The following is a 21,496-nucleotide window of genomic DNA, read 5'->3' on the forward strand; positions in this document are numbered from 1 at the left end:
ATATCTCTGCAATTTTTAAAATTTGATAAAATATTTCATTTATCCATTCTCTTGCGACATTCTCTTCCTTAAAACCTAGCAGTACTAAAAAGGGCTCTCCACTCACAGAGTGAAGGCAGGTAATGAAGTCCTGTCTCGTGATGTCTCATAGAATCAGAGACAGCTCTAATGTGACCTTGATGTTTTCTCAAGAGTACAGACAGTGCAAAAACAGGGTTAACCTCATGATACTTAAAACAGTTTGAACTTGAGTTTACACATGAAGTTTCCAAAAGAGTGAATTAAAAACTGAAAATGACCATATTAAAAATAATTCATTCTACTTAAGGAAAAATAATTTGTTTTATTGTATAAATGACAATTTCAACAAGAGTATAAATTAGGTACAATTATATAAACTGGAAGATAAGGTGCGTGCGTGTTCAGTTGTATCCCACTTTTTGGAACCCCATGGACTGTAGCCCACCAAGCTCCTCTGTCCATGAAATTTTCAAGCAAGAATACTGGAGCAGGTTGCCATTTCCTACTCCAGGAGAACTTCCGGACCCAGGGATTGAACCTGAATTTCCTGAGTCTCCTGCCTTGGCATTGGCAGACAGGTTCTTTACCACTGAGCCACCTAGGAAGTCCTGGAAAATAGGGTATTTACATTCAAACTTCATTCTAGTAATGGGCAATTTAAATACATTCGATATAATAAAAATTGAGAGTACTACATTTTTGCATCATAAAAAAGCAAAGACAGGAATTATTCCTGCCCACTCAGTAACTCACAAAGATTTGCATAACAATTTCCACAAACTGATCTCAAGAAGCAGAGCACTGTTTCATTATCAAAGAGAACAAACCGTGAAATATTACAGACTGTGCTTCATATGATATTGTCTCAAGCAATCTGTATAAGAAATAACATCAAGATTCATAATTGCACAAATCTGAAAGATCTTACATTTTCCCTGACAAATTACACTGCTGTCATAACTCACAAAGAAGTATTTGTAGTATTTTATGAACTGTTTACTCTCTTGGATTGCAAATTGTTTAGCTAACTTATACAAACTTTTTGGCTGCAAATCTTCAATGTCATAGGCCTGGGTCAGGTTATACTCCAGCTTCCAATTGGATTCTCCCTTTATATTAGCATCTGTCAGGTTCAAGTAATACTGCAGCATATCCTATAGTTAAAAAATAGTTAAAAAGAGTAATAAAGCCTGGTTCATAGTTTGGCATATAACGTACTGCATAGCAAGCAGAGTTCTTATTAGGATTTATGTGACCTTCTTAATTTTAAAGTGTAGTCATTTAAAAAAACTGAGAATCGCTTTCAAGGAAAAAGAGTCCCGATAGAAAAATCTATATTGTTTTGTTCATATAAAATAGAATGAAAGAACATAACAGAAAATAATCCAACTGTACAGAAAGATATACAGAGTAAAAAGCTTTCAGTTCATATACCTCAGAAGTAACCACTACTAACAACTGTCTATAAATCAGTTATATGCAGCAGGTGGCTTGTACAAGCCCACAAATGCTGTCAAATTTTCAGGAAACTCACAAGCTAGTTTATATCATTACCGCAGCTTGAAATTGGCCATTTGGGGAGTATTTACGCCATGGAAATTGGCAAACACTACAAAACAAAGCACCTTCCACCCCCCAGTGAGCCAGCTATTAAACGTTTACCAGCACTCCAGTGTATGTGTGCTGTTCCAGACTGTATGTACAAAAGAAATACAGGTATTCAATTTCTTTTTACTATCTTTTTCATTTTTTCATAAAATGAAATCAAACTATACAAACTATTTTGCACTTTGAAAAATGATATAGTGTCATAGCAGGTACATCTTTCTATGTCAATGTACACACATACACATGAGTTTCAGATCTAAAAACAGGCAACTAACAGTTGCAAAAGATTTCTTTTGGACTATTCTTATCAGTCAATTGTTGTATTATCTTTCTTAATTTAACGCTTATGGATTAAAACCAGATTTCTCCTGCACTATTGTTTTTTGTAAAAACATGCTCCAGGGAATAACAGAACTATTGCTTACTAAATTTACCTAGGAGGAAAATGCAGTTACATCAGTAGAGACTTTACCTGAGAAACTCTTTTCAAATTACATATTTGTTGAAAGGTACAGTACTCATAAACTAAATGTCTAGGCTTTTGAAGCTGAATTGATATAAAGCTGACATTCAAAACACAAAAAAGAAGACATCTTGGGATTTCAACATAAAGTACAGCTTACAGTAGCTGTTGAAAACATTCAACTAAACTGATGACAACTACATAGACAGGCAAAACTGTGAAGGCAATTCTAAAAGTTACACCGACTTAAAGGAACGATGCTAATAGAATCCCCAGTTCTCACTGTCTCACACTTCCTTGTTTCTGAGAATCTTGACAGTTTTAAGGAGCACTAGTCAGGTATTTGGAGTCAGGTTTGGAGAAGGAACCACTCCAGTATTCTTGCCTGGACAATCCCATGGAGAGAGGAGCCTGGTGGGCTAGAGTCCATGGGGTCGCAAAGAGTCGACTGAGCGACTTCACTTCACTTACTTACCAATAATTTATAATCACGAGGATCATACTGAAATAGTCTGACACCGGGATTGTTGGTCAGTCTCTCTAAAACACTTCTCACTGGAGTAACAGCAGGAGCCACGAACAAAGAATTTACTGGCTTTCCTGGACAAAACATACGTACATAAATATATGTATTTTTAACAATTGAGCTTAATAATATTAAAGATGCAAAAGGTTTCAGATTAAGAAGTTATCAGTCATAATAGTCATATAATGTGTGATGCTTGATGGATCCTGATTTAAAACAACAGTAAAGAGACACTTTTGAGAAAACAGGGAAAGCTTTATCAGGAAGGAGATTGAAAGAATTATTGTTGGTTCTGTTAGTTAAGTTAATGGAATTATGATTATAGCAATGTGTGACGCATGTAGTGTTGAAATACATTGAACGTTTGACATTTACTTTCAAATACCTCAAAAAAGAGAATCATTGGTAAAACAAATCTTGAGAGATATTTCAATATCTCTGTTTATATATATATTTGAAATTTTTCATGATAAAAATATCCAACTTATTACAAATATACACACATGAAAAATACAAAGCTAGTTTTTTTGTACTCCACCTATGACAATATTCCAATAGTTACATAATAAGAATTTGATTAAAGTGTCACCATGTTTTATATCTATTATAGAACTAAAATTCTTTGAGTAAAAAAGCTATCAAAGGCTGAAAAATGGTCATTTTTACCAAGTCCAGTCATCCTAGATGAAAAAGGCAAAACATTTCAAAATGTTCTCCAATTACTGAAATATATATATATATATATTTATCCTGGCTGACTACTAAAAAATCAAAACTTTTATTTTGTTAACTCTCAGTTTTCTGCCCTTGTACAGAAGTTATCTTTAAGAATAGATAATCGTTGTCTTATTTAATGCAAGTGCTCCTTCTGTTTTTTTTCTTTTAATGCTGAGTAGATGACCATGTTGGTAAGCACTTAAAAGTTAAGAGCTTAATATATTTTACTTTAAACCACAGTAAACTGTGCTTTGCTCTTTAAATTCTAAGTAAGACTAGTCATAGCAAAAGAAACTGGAGGACTTCCCTGGTAGCCCAGCAGTTAAGAATCCATCCACCTGCAAATGCAGGGGACACAGGTTTGGTCCCTGGTCCAGGAAGATTCCACATGCTGTGGGACAACTAAGCCTGTGTGCCATAACTACTGAAGCCCGCACAGCCTAGGGCCTGTACTCCCCAACAAGAGAAGCCACAGCAATGAGAAGCATGCACACCGCAACTAGAGGGTAGCCCCACTATTCACAACTCGAGAAGCCTGCAGGCAGCAGCAAAGACCCAGCGCAGTCAAAAATAAATAAATAGTTTAAAAAAAGTATGGCAAAACCCACCACAATATTATAATTAGCCTCCAATTAAAAATAAATGAATAAAAAAAAGAATCTTGAGTCTCACAAGTAAAACAAAAACAGTGTTTCTCTAAACTTTCAGATCTAAAAGAACATTTGAGTGAGCTGAAGGTTTCAGAGGCTTTTGGGTCAACAGCAATCAAATGGTGATGGCTTTGGGAAGTTAATAAGAAGCCCAGTAGCTGGACTAGGTATAGTCCTACACACTATAGGACTATATATATATACTCATTGAAGGTGAGTGAGAACAAGCTAGTGCTGGCAAGTAGATTTAATAAACTTTAAATTTACTGGATCAGTAAAAGTTAATACTCACTATTTTGTGTAGCAAAATAGATACAAATAGAACACTCTATTACCTTTTTTATCTGAAAGAACCATAATACTATCTCTGTGAGTATGTCCATAAAATTGCCCTGCAATGATGTCACTGTTTTTTCTAAAAATGTCTATCAATTTCTCATTATGGCATTTTCTCATTGCTGGGATGCCCTCTGCAAAAGGCAGATACCCCACTGGAACATGAGCTATGATGTACACCTGGAAAGAGAAACACAAAGAGGACTGATGGGCTTCTTTCTGCACATTTATCATAACAAAAAGACATTCAGATACCCAAGATTGAAAGTACATTAATTAAATTTTAGAGAACAAATATACCATCTAGCCTACTCATTTATCAAAAAAAGGAGAAATTATGAAACTATTAATGGTCTTAAATTTATACCTGTCTATTTAAACTGCATGGTTTATGATATAATAGTCTTCCCAGGTGGCGCTAGTGGTAAAGAGCCCACCTGCCAATGCAGGAGACATGAGAGACGTGGGTTTGATCCCTGAGTTGGGACGATCCCCTGGACATTGTGACATTAGGTAACTGTGACCATGCCGCAGTCCAGGGGGTCGCAAAGAGTCAGACACGACTGAGCGACTGAACTGAACTGAACTGACCAAGCCTTAGAGCAAAATAAAACGAAACTAGCATCAACAACAGAGCAAATCATAAACTGTTTCATGCAAGAACATCTTTAAATTTTAATCCTTTTCTTAATACCTGACCCCTTGCAAGTCTAATAAATTCACAAGTATAACGTTCTGTTTATCCCCAGTGATGTTGATCTATGGCGTCTACCTTCTCTTTATTTTGCTGAGAGAGGTTCAGTGTATTTTCTAGCCATTCAAATTGATTTGCTGGATCAGTCTGATTTAGGGTCATGGAATTCGGGCCATAGTATAAGTTTGTGTTGAGACTGATGATCCGAAGTTTCGGATTATTTGAAACTTTCTGTGTATAAAAGCCACCTATAAAAACAAATTTTAAACATATTCTATTAGTAAAATAATACACAGATACATAGACACTGTGAAAGCAAAAATCTTAATTAAGGTTTACAATCCATTGAGGAAGGTTATACTCATTTCTCACTGCCTCGTTTGCACTTAAATAGGCTTATCATTACATAAGAATCAGATTTAACAAACACTTACTGAAAACCTTCTCTGTGTCCAGTCCAGTGCTGCCCTTCCACATACTGAGGTCACAACAGTTGTGTTTAACATTCTTATGAAAAGATAACTAGGCAATGGGGACTGATTTTTATCAAGGGACGATTAAGAAATTAACTTCTACTTTTGTATGCTTGGGGAATTAAGATAAGAGATGCAATGAAATCTAAAATCTAAAGAATGAGAACACTGAAGATACAACAGCAGATAAATCAAAGCTGCTAGGCTCTCAGGTGAGGTGGGGCTTAAACCCATAACCCCACTCACACCTGTGAACCAGCGGTGACAGAACGCTGCTGTCACGGCGCTTTCAGAGTTAGCCGCCGGGACCTTGGCCCACTCACCATCCATGCCACTCCTCGGCTTTCAAACATGGTAAGGCCTCTAGGAAACCTGGGCACAGAGACCCTTCAGAATTGGCACACCCAAGCAAACAATAAATATCCAAACAATATTAGCTGAACAAAAAATAAGGCTGAGTAAATCTTACACTTACCTTTCCTTAAAGTAGTAATAGCTTCTTCAGTCAGCCATGGTTTCCAGAGGTTTGCTACTGCATTGTACACTTTGCTGGTGACTACAGGCAGTTGATCCTGGCCACAGACAATATAATCCAACATTGAAACTCTGAAGATACACGGAGGAATTAATTTAAACATGCCTTGAGCGATTACTACCATAGGAGGCATCTGGCGATGCAGGAATACTAGATATACTTAATTTTTCGAGGTATTTATGGCTTTGTTGGGGAGATGGAGAACAGAATGCAACCAGCCGTCTGTAAGACAATGTGCTAGGAACCATCGCAAGAATCCTGAGAGTGGAGAAACAAGAATAACTGAGGCTGCCCTGGAGAGTCAGCAGGGAGAGTGAGAACAGCATTTGAACCAGACCTTGAAGAATGATTTCATCAAGTTGACAAGAAAGGGAATCAAAGCATAAACAATGGCCCAGACACCAACATGGTGCCGTATACAGAAAAAAGCCCTTGTTTTGGCATAACTGGAGTACAGAACGGATGTGGGAGTGTGCTCATTAGACACTGAAGACAACTTTGCCCGTGAAAATGTAAGTTCTGGTGTAGCATGCCTAGGAAGTGGAGAAAACGTCATGATTTCAGAATTAAACAAAGTCCTCTGAAATGTTAACACTAGTATAAAGCATTTTAGCTTCTTGAAAGAAGACTTATAACCACATGTTTTTGATTTGAAGTCTCTTTATGTCAACCTTGAATATTCATTGGAAAGACTGATGCTGAAGCCGAAGTTCTAATACTTTGGCCACCTGATGCAAAGAGCCGACTCACCGGAAAAGACCTTGATGCTGGGAAAGACTGAAGCCAAAAGGAGAAGAGGGTGGCAGAGGATGAGCTGGACAGCATCACAGACTCAATGGAATGAATTTGAGCTAACTCTGGGAGATAGTGAAGGACAGGGAAGCCTGGCGTGCTGCAGTCCATGGGGTCGCAAAGAGTCAGACACGACTTAGTGACTAAACAACAACAACTCTTCATGTTAGCCTAAATCATATAATTTTGATTTTCTAAGTATTATACGTATAATATATTATACAGTATTTTTATCATCCTACTTCATCATATCACTATTAAAGAACCCTTATGGTGCTGTAAGTCTAGACAAGAAAAATAAAGCTTCAAGAAAATAGATACTGAATAAAAACTCAGAAATCATTTGTGAAATTGAGTGATTATTTCTATTTTCTTTTCAAAAAATTATACTAAAAAACTGAAGCCATTTTCTTCACTTTCTTCATTTCCCTCTGCATATTGGTGACCCAGACCTATTTCTTCAAGGAGTTTCACTGACATCATTAATTAAAATGCTTTACCTTTTTAAAAATGACATTCAAGTCACATTAGTTCTTAATACATATGCCTAATACATGATTAAAATATAAATATATTCAGGGAAAGTTATAAGTAAATGACTTCTTTAACTGAAACTAATTATTCAAAGTATATTTTCAGTTTGCGTCAGAGATCGGAGTGATCTGTCTGAAAGTTACACAGTGGCTTTGCCCAATCTAAATCCTAATCAAACATTGGTAAGCATCATCATCATAACATTTTAGCCATTTGTTTACTTCAGGATGGATGCCAAGATACTGGTATAGTCGTGTAGAATCAAAATTATATATAAACATTACCCTAGACTTTTCTCTCTACTTTAAACATGAGAAATATGAGCACCAGAGTTAAGTGATTCAGGGAGAGCTTGTCAGTTCCAGAGCTAGGTCTAAATCCCACATCTTTCTATCATCACGCTTACATCCAATTATCTATTGCACAATGAGAAGTGGCGCCACCCACAGTTTGGTGGCACCAGCTTTGCCAGTGTAGGAGTATATGAGGATGCCGGTCTGGGCTGCTTCCTTGAGTGGCAATGGGAAGAAATCCTTGGGCTGTCCGTATGAATATCTACTTCTGACATAATGGGTGGGAACTTGCATCTGTATCTGTGTGTTTATGTAGCTATGTTTATATACATGTTGATGGGAGAAATAACACACCCAATTTATTTGTTACTAACATTCACCAGAATTTGATTTTGGATATGAGTAGCCTCTAGGTGAATTTGTTGTGGGGCTTTCGTGTTACATTTGACATTCCTGAAACTGGGATGGAAGGAACGATGGCAGAATAGTAGAAAAAAGATTTTCAATACAAGATTGCAAGCTAGAAAGAGGAAAAAATTAGCTGTTTAAGGTATAAAGGCTGCCCAATTTATCCTAGTTGTACAGGTGATAGGACGTATTTTCGACTTGGATAGTACCTATATCTTTGAATCATTATAAGATTTCGCTTCACAAGAAGAAGGCAGAGATAAAAGTAAAATGAAACCAATCCTCAGAGGAGTTAGGAAGCACGTGTCCCATGTCACTGCTTCTTGCTACAAAACCACCACTCCACTGACTGAGGGCTTATAATGTGCCAGGTAAGAAACTATGCCGTTTCCACCGAGCGCCACTAATTCTCCCCAAAACTTTGCAAGGTTAAGTATTACTGCTCTTGTTTACAAATGATCAGGGATAACTACATGCATTACTCAAGGTGCTCAGCTATTAGAAGCAGGACAGGTTTTTAAATTCTAATGAATGTGACACTAAACCCCACAGGTTTTCCATGACAGCAGTCTGTCTGTCACCTAAAGCTTATAAAAACAACGTGTGTATCCTCTGATTCCTGGAGACTGTTCACCTCCAACCCTCTGCTCTGTGTGGTCTCACATCTCAACAGTAACAAAAGCTGACCACTAGTTAAGAGGCTGACTGTCACCAAGACTCACATATTATTCATCTCAAGACTGGAGGCCAGGCCCAGGAAGTCACTTAAACTTAAGCTCGTTCTAAAGTGCAACTTTCAAAGTCACAGTTTTTAGATTAATTGATATAATCAAGACCCTCATTAAGCAGTCTTTTGACATGAGATGGAAAAGATATTCTAAACACAAAGCAAAACATAGCCAAAGAAAGGCATGAAAGTAAACACCATGTTCTGGAAATGCTGATATGTTAGTCTGGTAAGAGCAAAGGACCTGTGAAAGGATGTTTGTTCAACTGAACACAAAAGATTCAGGATGTGGGTTCTGCCACTAAGTGACTGAACACTTAAACGAGCACTGTTCAGGGCCTCAGATTCCTCGTTTATAAACTGAAGAGTTATCTAGACCAAGGGTCAGCAAACTGTTTCTATACAGGGTCAAATAATAACACTTTAGGCTTCGGGGTCATATAGTCAACATGGTAACTATTCTCTGCTGTCACAGTACACAAGCAACCACAGGTAAAACAGAAAGAATACCCATGGTTCTATTCCCATGAAACTTTTATTTACAAAATCAACTGTCAGGCCACAACTGGACCACAGGCCCTGGTTTGTCAAGCCCTGCAATAATCTCTAAGATCTCTTGAATCTGAACAAACGTAAGATTCTGCACTGCTACAGCAGATCCCTGTTACTGGAACTGCTATCCGACTGTTATGCACAGGGTGTTTAATAAAACAGCCACTCTAATAGAGGTTGACGCCTAGGTTGTCTCAGACATTAAAAATACTCTGGACATACTCTCTGCCTTGAATTATATTTTGAACATGGACTTCCCTTCTTGGTTCTTAAGATAATTCTCTATGCTTTCGTTTTTAATCACAATCCAGCTTAGATCAGAGTATGAGTAGCTTAGCATGTCTAATAGAAATTCTAAAACATGTAAACATTTGTCAACACTCACCTTTTTATGCTAGCCTGAACATGGAAATTAAAATGAACAAAATAATTTTAAAAAAACAACTGAGGAAGAATAAGAAGGAAATCACAAATTAATAACCCATGAACTAAGTAATCTGCTTCCAAAGCCCCACTACGGACATAACTTTTTATGAACTATTAAGAGTCAGTTTTAAGTCCCCAAACCATGTGTCTTGCCTTCCTCAATGGTTAGTGTTAAGAGCACACTCTACCTCCACGAGCCCTGATCCCATGCTCTATTATCAACCAGTCAGTTGCAAAACTTTGACACTACTGATGGGAAAAGTCCTCCAAGCATTTCCAGAAGTTGTGGTCAAATTTACCTGTGGCCAGTAGTCATGATTACCCAGTGCAGGGAAAACCTGGAGATTTGGAAAGAGATGCTGGATAGTGGTTGTGAGATTAGCAATCACATTTATGACTTTGTCTGTTGAGAGTTCAAGCACTGGAACATGAGGCGGGCTATCCCTGAAAAGAAGACAGGATCACAGAAAACAAAATCAGTTTCTATAAAAAGTCACTAGACTCTTGTGTAAAGCTTTGCTGTATTGTCATTCGAAGTCTACCATAAATCAACAGATGACAAAGAGTTGATAAACTACTCTGCATTTACTTTTGTTCCACTGAGAACCCTAAAGAAAAAGAAAACTTGGGAAATACAAAAGATAAACTGAAAATGTCAGCCTGTTCCACTGCCTGACTGAAAATCTGTAAGAGGCAAAAATGCTTAGTAATTAACAGCACAGACTCCAGGCCCAAAAGTGCCAGGTTTGCCCTCTTATAGCTGTGAGCACTTGGACAAGTTACTTAGATGCTCAGGGCCTTAATTTCCTTATCTGTAAAATGGGAAGAATAATAACAATATCTATTGTGGAGATCAAATGAGTTACAATGTATAAGTTCAGGATGGGGAACATGTGCATACCTGTGGCGGATTCATGTTGATGTACGGCAAAACCAATACAATACTGTAAAGCAATTAACCTCCAATTGAAATAAATAAATTTATATTAAAAAAAAAATAAGGCCATGATCATTGTTGCGGGTAAAGGAAATACAGACCTTCACTCTGTCATGATGAATAGAATTAGTTAATAACTACACCACCAGAAGATGATGTTTGTAAAATCACTATCACAGGTTAATTCCCATTGCTGACTTTTGTGTTTTGATTATTTGATCAAGGCTTATTATCACGTTAATAAACATCTCAAGATAATGACACAAAAAGCTATTTATAAACTCATCTCTTAGTTAATATGGACATATTTCTAGAGGATATATTCTAAACAAATAAAACTGGGACTATGAAAGTTTTTCTTATCCCTAATAATGCTGACTTATTTGATCTAGTATTTTTTAAGCCCCAATAATTCTTAACATATAAATTAAGTTTCTTATGAAATCAAACATCTTAATGAAGCTTAGGACACTGAAGATATATACTCAGTAACTATATGATATTTATATAATCACTCACCCTGTCCATATCATGAAAGATACTTTTTGTCCTGAATTTTTAATAAAATCAAGTGCTGAAAAAATGAGGCGATAAGGAGAATCACACATTACATCTCCAAAAGGACCAGGATCTGAGGCTTTTGCACCTTTAGAGGAAGCACACACTTTTGTGTGGTCACCTGTGATGTGGTAAGTAGGATCTAAGTGGAAGTCCGTCACATGCCAAAACTGTCCTGTTGATGAGAAAACAAGTGGTGTTAAACCTTCTCTTTTGGAATTCCCATACAAATATTTACAGTAAGACGAAACAGGCGTTCTGTCCTGTGTTAGAAGAAAGCCTCAGCAATTTAAATATCCATGTGCTGAGTAGCTCAGTAGTCCTGTCCAACTTTTTGTGAACCCAGGGACTGCAGCCCTCCTGGCTCGTCTGTCCATGAGATTTCCCAGGAAAGAATACTGGAATGGATTTACACTTCCTTCTCCAGAGGATCTTCCCACCCCAGGGATCAAACCCATGTCACTTGCATCTCCTACATTGGCAGGTGGATTCGCCACCTGGGAAGCCCAAATATCCATATGCCCTGAAATTAAATACAGTCTTTCCCTGTGAGAATACTGACTCTAAAGACAGTACAAAGATTTTAGTAGAATTCACTATTTGCACACAACAAAATTGATGAAATCAGTGACAGCGTGACTAATTAACAATGACTACATAACAAACATAAGTTTGCATAGTGATATACATGGAAACCCTTTTCTGGGAAGTCAATAATAATCCCATATATTGTATCTTAATATGCTTATTAAGGAAGAAGCTTAAGGAAGAAGCTTAATATGCTTAAGGAAGAAGCATATCTTCTTCCTTATAGAATTTAATGTTTTAGAAATTACTTTCTTCTTGTAGAAAAATGGACATAAAAATATGATGTGTTTTGTTAGGGTTACACAGTGAAGAGATTGCAGATGTATGTATGTATGTTAGTCGCTCAGTCACGTCTGACTCTTTGCCACCCCATGGACTGTAGCCAGCCAGGCTCCTCTGTCCATGGTATTCTCGAGGCAAGAATACGGAAACAGGTAGCCATTGCCTTCTCTAGGGGATTTTCCCAACCCAGGTATCTGCATCACAGGCAGATTCTTTACTGTCTAAGCCACCAAGGAAGAGATTGCAGAGCTTGTAACCAATAAATCTTACTCCTAATTTTGGTGTAAAACCTTGTGTCTCAATATTAATGGAAAATGAGTCTTTAATCAGCCAAAAATAGCCACTGCTATTCTCAAAAGGTTCTCAAAAGCAATTTAATAGAGGAACATCTTCTATTATACACTGTCTAAAATGTTAATAATATTAAGGGAAGCATTTGTTAAAGAAGAAGGCAACAGAACCCCACTCCAGTACTCTTGCCTGGAAATCCCAGTACTCTTGCCTGGAAATCCCAGTACTCTTGCCTGGAAATCCCAGTACTCTTGCCTGGTAAATCCCAAGGATGGAGGAGCCTGGTGGGCTGCAGTCCATGGGGTCGGGAAGAGTCAGAAACGACTGAGTGACTTCACTTTCATGCATTGGAGAAGGAAATGGCAACCTACTCCAGTGTTCTTGCCTGGAGGATCCCAGGGACGGGGGAGCCTGGTGGGCTGCCGTCTATGGGGTCGCACAGAGTCGGACAGGACTGAAGCGACTTAGCAGCAGCAGTAGCAGCATGCTTCCATTTGGGTTTTCAGGAATCATTTGATATCACCCTTGCTTGGAAATCATCTTGACAAAGATTCTTTCACTGAAGGAAACACTAGTACTAATGAGCATAGTAGCAGCTCTCTTTATTAAGTATTCACCATATGCCAGACATTGTGGAAATAACTGAAATACACTTTGTAATTTCATTCTCAAAACTACTTCTTAAGCAGGAATCCTTGTTCCTATTTTAGAGTTGAGAAATTAATAATGAGTCAATTAGAACATCTGCTCTAGTATATACAGCTTAAGAAACAGGAGAGCCAAAATCTGAACCCCCGTTTTGAAGGGCCCTCAAGTTTGCTTACAATTGATTTACATATATCTTCAATGTTTTGCTGCTTTCTTATATATGACCAAAAAATTGTTTTAATATTCAGACTTTTTCACACTTTGAATTTTGAGCTTAATCTGATGACTAATTTACAATAGGAAACACATCAGAAGTGACAGAGTAGCAACATACCACACCAGAAGCATGGAAAAAAATGAGCAGAATACAAAGTTTTATCTACACAAATAATAAAAAGCTAAGTTTGCACCTGAGCAAATACTTGAATAAAACCCAAAGCTGGATAATAAAGTAGAAAATTTAAAGCAGTTGATTTAAGGTGGAAAAGGCATATTATATATATTTGGGATGTTGTTTCTCCACAACGTTGTTACAATAGCACATTTTAAGCCCATAGCTAAGAAGTAGTAGACAAAAAAATCCAGAACAAAGTAGTTATCAAATAGTCTTCATGGTCAATTATTTGGTATTCAGTCCTCATTTGACAACTTTTGCCATGAGTAATTTATTTTATTCCATAATGCAGAAAGTACTCCAACTTTTTTCCAGCTTGGACCCACTTTACTCAGCACATAAAGTAGATTGGCAGATAACAGAATTATCCTGGAGACAGCCCTTCCTTGAGGTATAAATATACACTGCATCTCAGTTTTATGCAAATATGTATATCATTCAAAGAATGTTAAGGTGTGTAGTAAACTTACAAGCAGAAAAGTATAGTGTTATGGTTAAGAATGGGGGTTCCACAGACTTCCTTGGCACTCCAGTGGTTAAGACTATGTGCTCCCAAAGCAGGGGGCATGGGTTCAAGTTCTGGTTAGGGAGCAAAAATCCCACATGCCCACCACGTAGCCAAAATAAATAAATAATTTAAAAAATAAAAATTAAAAAAGAATAGGGACTCCAGAATTAGACTGCCTGACTTCAAATCCAAGCTCTTCTTCCCAATCTAGTTGTATGATCTCAGCCTGTTTCGTCTGTAAAATGGAAATAATATTATTGTCTACTGAATGAGGGTTAAGTGACTTAGTAGAAATAAGGGCCTGGCACTTGGTAAGCTCAGCATTAGTTATATTGTTATTCACTTGTAATGTCAAGTTTGCATTTGACACTGAATTTCCTCATTTCCAAGTAGTAGAAATGTATTGAGTACTTACTTTAATACTGTTTCTTATGCTTTACATGTATTTACTGACCATTATTTTCATTTTACAGATAAGTCCAAATCACATATGTCATATGCAACAGAACTAAGGCAGCAATTCCAGAAATCTGATTCCAGAGTTGACACTGTTCTGTGTTACTTCACGTGCAAAAGTCCTTTCAGAATAAAAAAGTCCTTCCATCTCACTTGCCTCATGCAAAATAGATAACAACACACCTACAGGAAATACTGTGTCAAGTAAGGGACATGAAATTACTAATATATTAAACTTTTCTAAACAAAATTTTTGTAAATTTTTGTAAAACAAACCTGAAAACACATTGAAGACACTCATCTGATGTAACCTATTACCAGCATCTAGAATATGTCTGATCTATGGTAGGTCCCCAATAAACATTCTTTAATTAGGCACAGGAAGATTCAGGATTTCCTCAAGATCACATGGTGACTCAGTATTGAAAGCTGAAATGGAACCAGTCTCTCCAGACTTTCAGTCTAGAGCTCCTTCCACTGCCATTGCACTGCTAGATAAATCAGTAAGGGCTAATTACTTAGATGCACTGAAGGGTGTCTTTAAATAGAAGCCAAGAACGGAGCCCCGACAGGTTCTTAACCCGGGATTTATCAATAATAAACATCTAGAGACCTCACCTCCCGCCTCTGATGAAATTTATACAAAATACTGTTTGTGTGTGTGTGTGTGTCCAAGGCTATAGACCTGGCCTGTTGCAGAGCCCACTCTTCAACCCAGGGTTCACAGCCCAACATGCTTTTCACTATTCAATTATCACATCTTGTTTGGCAAATAGGGAAATCTCATGTGTCTCAGTGGTAAAGAATCCACCTGCAATGCCGGTGACACAGGTTCGATTCCTGGGTCGGGAAGACCCCTGAAGGAAATAGCAACCCATTCCAGTATTGTTGCCTGAAAAATCCCCTGGACAGAGGAGCCTGGCGGGCTACACACAGCCCATGAGGTCTCAAAGAGTCAAACATGACTTAGTGACTAAAGCTTTTAAAAGATTCTCACAAATGTATATTGGGTGTTTGAACCCTGGTTCCTCCTCTCCCTCCCTCTTCCTCAGGCGACAGCTCTGAGTAGCTTCCTTACAGAAACAGAGAGCTGTGAAGATTCACCAGACCACAGAAATCTGTCATGGAGGCCTTCAGCAATCAGACCCTTAAAACCAAAAGGTGAATTTGCCAAGGGCTGGCCTCCTGCAATCTAGGACATTTTATCTCAGAATCCTAAACAGCCACATAATTGAAGAAAAACAGCTTTAATGAAAGCAGAAACCAACATACATAAGTATTTGGGGACAATTTTTTGTTACGACTGACAGTTGGGAAACCAGACTGACAGTTCTAGCTTTCAAATGAGTCATGACTGGCTGAGTCATGAGGACTTGGCTCTTGGACAAACAGAAGGCATGTGAGAAAGTGATAAAGATAAGCAGTCTCAGCAGTCAGCACTGTGCTGTTTCAGAGACAGCTATGCCCAAAGCACAAACCATAAAAATAACTCCACCTTGCTCATTTCCCCCTCCTCTAGATAACAGAGCCACCACCAGCACCTGTGCGGAGTTTGTGTCCAACTCTTTGTGACCCTATGAATTGCAGCCCATCAGGCTCATAGGATTCTCCAGGCAAGAATACTGGAGTGGGTTGCCATGCCCTCCTCCAGGGAATCTTCTCAACCCAAGGTTGAACTCATGTCTCCTACACTGGAAGGCTGATTTTTTACCACTGAGCCCCCTGCGAAGCCCAGATAACTGAGCAATTCTATTTGAAAATGAGTCAGGGAGGTGGGGATATTCTGACACTGAAGGCTCATATGGCATCATAACATCTCCCATCCAACGTTTATCTATTCGGGACCAGTGGTTCTCAAACTCCAGCATCTACCAGAATCAGCTGGAGGATTTGTTACACGGATGGTAGGGGTTTCGGATTTAGTAGGACTTGGGGGTGACTAAAAACTTGCTGCACTTTTTACTCGTTTAGGTGATGCTGGGTCTCTTGGTCCCAGACCTCACTTTGAGAATCACTTCCGTCCAGGTACTGGGGTAGGCGTTGGGAATGAATAAAATTGACTCTGCCCTCAGAAAACCCAAGGGCGTCCAGGTAAAGTGAAATGAAGGCCCCGAGCCTTCTAACGTAGCCTAACGAGCAGGGAGCGCGGTGCCTGCGGTTGGTGCTGTGGTTGGTGACGTGGGACGAAAGGCCACCAAACTTGGCGAGCAGGATGGAATAAACTCCGAGTCGCACTGAAATGTACACGGCTGAGCGACTGAAACCCGGCAGCTCCCCAGCCCCACAAGCGCAGATTCGGGGCCGCTGGGAATGCGGGACATCCAGCCCCCAGCTTCTTTTTTCCCTTGAGACACCCAATGTTTCCTTCCTTTTGCCCGGGAGCAAAACACACCTGGAGACATAAAGTGAAAAGCATTGCACGAGACGAGCAGCGCCCCTGCAGCGCCCCCACTGTTATCAGCCAGGCCCGATCTCCCAGCCGAGCAGAGCGGGCGCTCTGGTGCCTCGGTCACCTCGCCCTCCCAGCGTCCCGCTGCGGGTGCACAGCCCCCGGGTTCCGGGCCTTTGGCGCAGGCGCCCCGCTGCCCCAACTCACTGTGCCCAGCTTCGCGCATGCGCTTTGGCCGCGGCTGGCGGGCAGCTCCAGGGACGGAAAGGATACAGACGACTCACCCACCGCGGGACCAGCGCCAGCGGGAGCCAGAGGCAGTCCGAGGCCCGGGCGGCAGTGCCAGGCGGCTAGCAGGCAACAGACAAGCGCCCCCAAACGCGCCATCGCGAGTTGCAGCCACGGGTCTGGGAGACTCTTGCTGTAAGGAGACTCCCCTGCACCGTGGACCCGGGGAATCGGGGAGGAGGTAGAAGACCTCTGCGGTTGTTAACGCCCAGCGGTCACGTGCTAGATTCCGATTCCTCAACGAGTAGGTTCTCTTGACCTTCAGCAGCTGTCTAGCGATTACCTGGTTTATTGTTGTTTCTAAGTTGGCGACAGGTCCTGGAAGGAATGTGCTCCAGGCAACTCCGCACAGATTGGGCCCTAAGTGCCACTTGACCCTAAGTGCATGGGTCTCCTCCTCAGAAGTGATACAGAGAACCTCCAAGTGTCTTGATTTGAGCCAGGTCAGCAGAGATTTCGAATACAGTGGATCTGAGTGTGATCCCTGGAACAGCAGCCTCAGCACTGTCTGGGAAGTCTAGTTAGAAGTGAAAATTTCCCGCTAGGCTTGCCCCAAAGCTGTTGAGTCACAAACAGGACCTGAAGCCTAGTCCTTTGAGTGTCCAAGTCCTCCACAAGATGCTAAAGTTGTGGTGACGTTTGAGAACCACTACTCAGAAACACTGAGCTTCCCAGGTGGCACTAGTGGTAAAGAACTCGCCTGCCAATGCAGGAGATAAAGGAGAGGTCAGTTCGATCCCTGGGTGGAAAAGATCCCTTGAAGGAAGGCATGGCAACTCACTCCAGTATTCTTGCCTGGAGAATCCCATGGACAGTTAAAAAGCCTGGCGGGCTAGGGTCCACGGGGTCCCGAAATGCCAGACACGACTTGAGTGACTTAGCACTCAAACTAGGTTTCAGTTTTTGTTTGTCAGGGTTTTTTTCTTTGCTTGCTTGGTTGTTTTTGCCCTTGAATTAGAGCAGTGTCTCAGGACTGTGTTCTGTGCATTTCAGAGGTAACATGGAAATCATATATAGAACTGGTGGGTTTTATTTTTCAAGGAATTTTTGAAGATACTCAATCTGACAAAGGAGCCAAGATTCCCAAACTTCCTTGGGTTCTTCCTTGTGATATCACTTTGAGGATTCTGACCCTTTTAAGATAAAGGAGCATATAATTTAAATTTATAGGATATGGAATTCCTTTGAAGAAGGAAAAAACCTTCCAGAATTACTAACCTCATAAAAAACACTATCAAATGTATTTGTTTCCCAACAGAGAAATTCTTATTTTGTATGCTGTGTAATTTAATGGGAAAGTGTCTCATGAAAAAGGCTTTGAAATGGGAATCAAGGTGCCTCCATTTTCTGTTGCGTGTCTTGCCAGGGAACTTCCCAGGTGGCCGAGTTGGTAAAGAATTCTCCTGCCAGTGCAGGAGACACAAGAGATGCAGGTTTGATCCCTGGGTCGGGAAGACCCCCTGGAAAAGGAAATGCAGTGCACTCCAGTATTCTTGCCTGGGAAGCCCCATGGACAGAGGAGCTTGGTGGGCTACCGTCCACAGGCTGGCAAAGAGCCAGACAGGACTGAGCTATTGAGCACACAGGCATGGCCTGCCAGGGCTGTGCAAGTCTGCCATGGCTTCAGGGTGATTCAAAAGCCTTTGGACAACCAGAATGCTTTCTAATTGTGGAAAAAACGGTCCTTGGAAAACAACCTTAAGGACAGTAAAAATAACTTACATGTTTCTAGGACAAACACTTTGAAAGACAGAAAAAAAACTTTTAAAATTCGTAAAAATAGCGATTCTCACTTTTTCTTTTGCCAGTTTTCTTGTGTGTGTGTTTATGAGAAAAGAACTGAATTTTTATTTCACATCACATGCAAAGTTCCGAAAAAGATCGAGAGAGAAAGAATTTCTTACATTAAAAGCACATCAAGGGGTTTCCCTGGTGGTCCAGAGGCTGAGACCTCACACTCCTAATGCAAGGTGCCCAGGTTCAAACCCTGGTCAGGGAACTATATCCCGCATGCTGTCTTTTACTGATGTTCAGTCCGTTTTACTGGAAGTAAACTGATTGTGAAATAATTCTTCAGTCAGTAAGCATGAAATATGGCATACACATTTTGAAACTTAAGCAATGCTTCCGTTTTTAAAAGGTACTATATTGAGTTAATGGGTAGAAACACTGTCCTCCCTTCAACTCTTTCCGCTCTCTTTTGTTTTCCCTTATACCTTGTCTCTGAGGCGCACGAAGCTACAATGCCTTAACATCTCTGGGTGTACAGCTCACGCCTTGCATGTATTTGTAGGTCTCCACGTTCTAAAGGTCTGTCTAGTCAAAGTTAGGGCTTTTCCAGTAGTCATGTCTGGGTGTGAGAGTTGGACTATAAAGAAAGCTGAGTGCAGAAGAATTGATGCTTTTGAACTGTGGTGTTGGAGAAGACTCTTGAGAGTTGCTTGGACAGCAAGGAGGTCCAACCAGTCCATCCTAAAGGAGACCAGTCCTGAATATTCATTGGAAGGACTGATGCTGAAGCTGAAACTCCAATACTTTGGCGAAGTATTGATGCAAATACCTGATGCAAAGAACTGATTCATTTGAAAAGACCCTGATGCTAGAAAAGATTGAAGGCAGGAGGAGAAGGAGATGACAGAGGATGAGATGGTTGGATGGCATCACTGGTTCAATGGACATGAGTTTGAGTAAACTCTGGGAGTTGGTGATGGACAGGGAGGCCTGGTATGCTGCAGTCCATGGGGTCACATAGAGTCTGACATGACTGAGCAACTGAACTGAACTGAACTGATGTTCTGATGTGGGGCTTCCCTGGTGGCTCAGATGGTAAAGAATCTGCCTGCAATGCAAGAGACCCAGGTCAATCCCTAGGTCAGGAAGAACCCCTGGAGAAGTTGGCAACCCACTCCAGTATTCTTGCCTGAAGAATTCCATGAACAGAGGAACCTGGCAGTCTACAGTGCATGGGGTCACAAAACAGTTGGATACAACTGAAGTGAGTAACACTTTCACCTTCACATTCTGGTGTAGGTGTAATTTGTTGAGAGGGTATATAGGTTAATACACTGGGTGTATTAACGCAGTGTAGCTTTGCTTCCCATCAGGCCATCCCAAAACCTTCCCCTTCTTCAGAGAGTTGTTATGGAAATGAATGCCAGGATGTTATTTGACCTAATTCTCTGGAGAAGGAAATGTCAACCCACTCTAGTATTCTTGCCTGGAAAATCCCATGGACAGAGGAGCCTGGCAGGCTACAGTCCATGGGGTCGCAAAGAGTTGGACATAACTGAGCAACTAAACAACAATAATGAGGTGAAACTAAATCCCTATTCTTGCCTTTATGTCTTTAAAAATGGAGAGGCCAGACGCCATGCTTCTATTAGAGCATAAGCTGAACACCAAGAGAAAGCTGTATTCCTCCAGAAGCAGAAGGGAAGGCGTTCAGAGCAATTGGAGCAAATACCCTCTCTGTTCCATGCTTTTAAAGACAAAGCTTACTAATTTTAGTAATGATAACCTGGGCCAGTCTTATCTTGACATTCAGTAATAATTGCACATTCACGTGTTAAATCCTACAGCTGCACTTTAGACTTTTCTACTCTTGATTATAGTAATTAGTTAAAATAATAAAATAGTCAGGTAATAGTATCATTGTGGTGAATTGTATAAGTTAAAGAAAGTTTCCTCATACTTATATCTGAAAGTTCATTGGACCTTGAATTAACTTGTAGAACCTTACTGTACGTATTGCTTTGATTAAAAATGAATACTGAATGTCCTGAAAAACACTTACATTTTTTCTGCCTCACCCCCTAACCCTTCACAGAGGCTAACAGAAGAAAGTTTTCCTAAGAAGTGATTCAGGGAAAATAAAAATCTTACATTTTGTTTCAGAAGGAAATTTAGCTGAATATTAATTTTTGAGACAAATAGTATTATTACCAGTATTATTCACTAGTCAGATGGCACTAGTGGTAAAAAAAAAAAAAAAAAACACAAAACCCTGCCTGCCATTGCAGGAGACAAGGGAACCAGGTTCAATCCTTGGGTTGCGAAGATCCCCTGGAGAAGGGCATGGCACCCCACTCTAGCATTTTTTGCCTGGGGAATCCTATGGACAGAGGAAGCTGACAGGCTACAGTTGATGGGGTCACAAAGAGTCAGACATGACTGAAGCAATTTAGCATTCACAAAAGAACGTGCACACGTGAATCTAATCTTCAGCTTCCTCATCAGCAAAGTAAAAGTACCTTCCTTACCTGCTTCACACTGTGGGTTTGAGAAAATGTACAAAAATCATCTTGTAAACAATAAACTATAAAATAACGTTTGTAGTTTACAAATGCAAATCTTAACCAGCCATAAACAGGTATTTACTTTCCTTTGGTCAACTCAGTTCCAC

General features: G+C 39.9%; 1 protein-coding gene and 1 long non-coding RNA gene across 5 annotated transcripts in view; one reads left to right on the forward strand and one right to left on the reverse strand.

Annotated features, from left to right (window-relative positions):
* Positions 1-323: 323 nt before the first annotated feature.
* On the reverse strand, positions 324-17,741 carry SMPDL3A (sphingomyelin phosphodiesterase acid like 3A). Of its 4 annotated transcripts, none has more exons than XM_069599118.1 (8): positions 17,378-17,741; positions 11,212-11,425; positions 10,055-10,199; positions 5,964-6,060; positions 5,094-5,263; positions 4,321-4,501; positions 2,568-2,692; positions 324-1,175 (listed from the first exon to the last, which is right to left on the reverse strand). In XM_069599118.1, exons 2-8 carry the CDS (start codon positions 11,298-11,300, stop codon positions 858-860), a joined length of 1,125 nt encoding a protein of 374 aa, XP_069455219.1. In that variant the 5' UTR covers positions 11,301-11,425; positions 17,378-17,741; the 3' UTR covers positions 324-857. The 4 variants fall into 4 exon arrangements, with proteins under 4 accessions (XP_069455219.1, XP_069455217.1, XP_069455218.1 ...); XM_069599116.1 differs by having other exon boundaries at positions 17,091-17,420; XM_069599117.1 differs by lacking the exon at positions 17,378-17,741 and adding an exon at positions 17,014-17,311.
* The window catches only part of LOC138445258 (uncharacterized), a 64,347-nt gene continuing 59,749 nt past the window's right edge, over positions 16,899-21,496 (forward strand). The window contains exon 1 of the long non-coding RNA XR_011258772.1: positions 16,899-17,229. This is a non-coding gene — a long non-coding RNA (uncharacterized lncRNA). The remainder of the gene's footprint in view (positions 17,230-21,496) is intronic.

This window comes from Ovis canadensis, chromosome 8, assembly GCF_042477335.2.
Source record: "Ovis canadensis isolate MfBH-ARS-UI-01 breed Bighorn chromosome 8, ARS-UI_OviCan_v2, whole genome shotgun sequence".
In the NCBI taxonomy this organism is placed as follows: Eukaryota; Metazoa; Chordata; class Mammalia; order Artiodactyla; family Bovidae; genus Ovis; species Ovis canadensis.

Coding starts and splice junctions, on each gene's coding strand:
- SMPDL3A (XM_069599115.1), bottom strand. CDS start 17,032: ATGCGCGAAGCTGGGCACAGTGAGTTGGGGCAGCGGGGCGCCTGCGCC. Junction 5,264..5,963: donor TATTACTACTTTAAGGAAAG/GTAAGTGTAAGA, acceptor TTGTTTTTATAG/GTGGCTTTTATACACAGAAA. Junction 4,502..5,093: donor CTCAGCAAAATAAAGAGAAG/GTAGACGCCATA, acceptor TTCTCTTTCCAG/GTGTACATCATAGCTCATGT.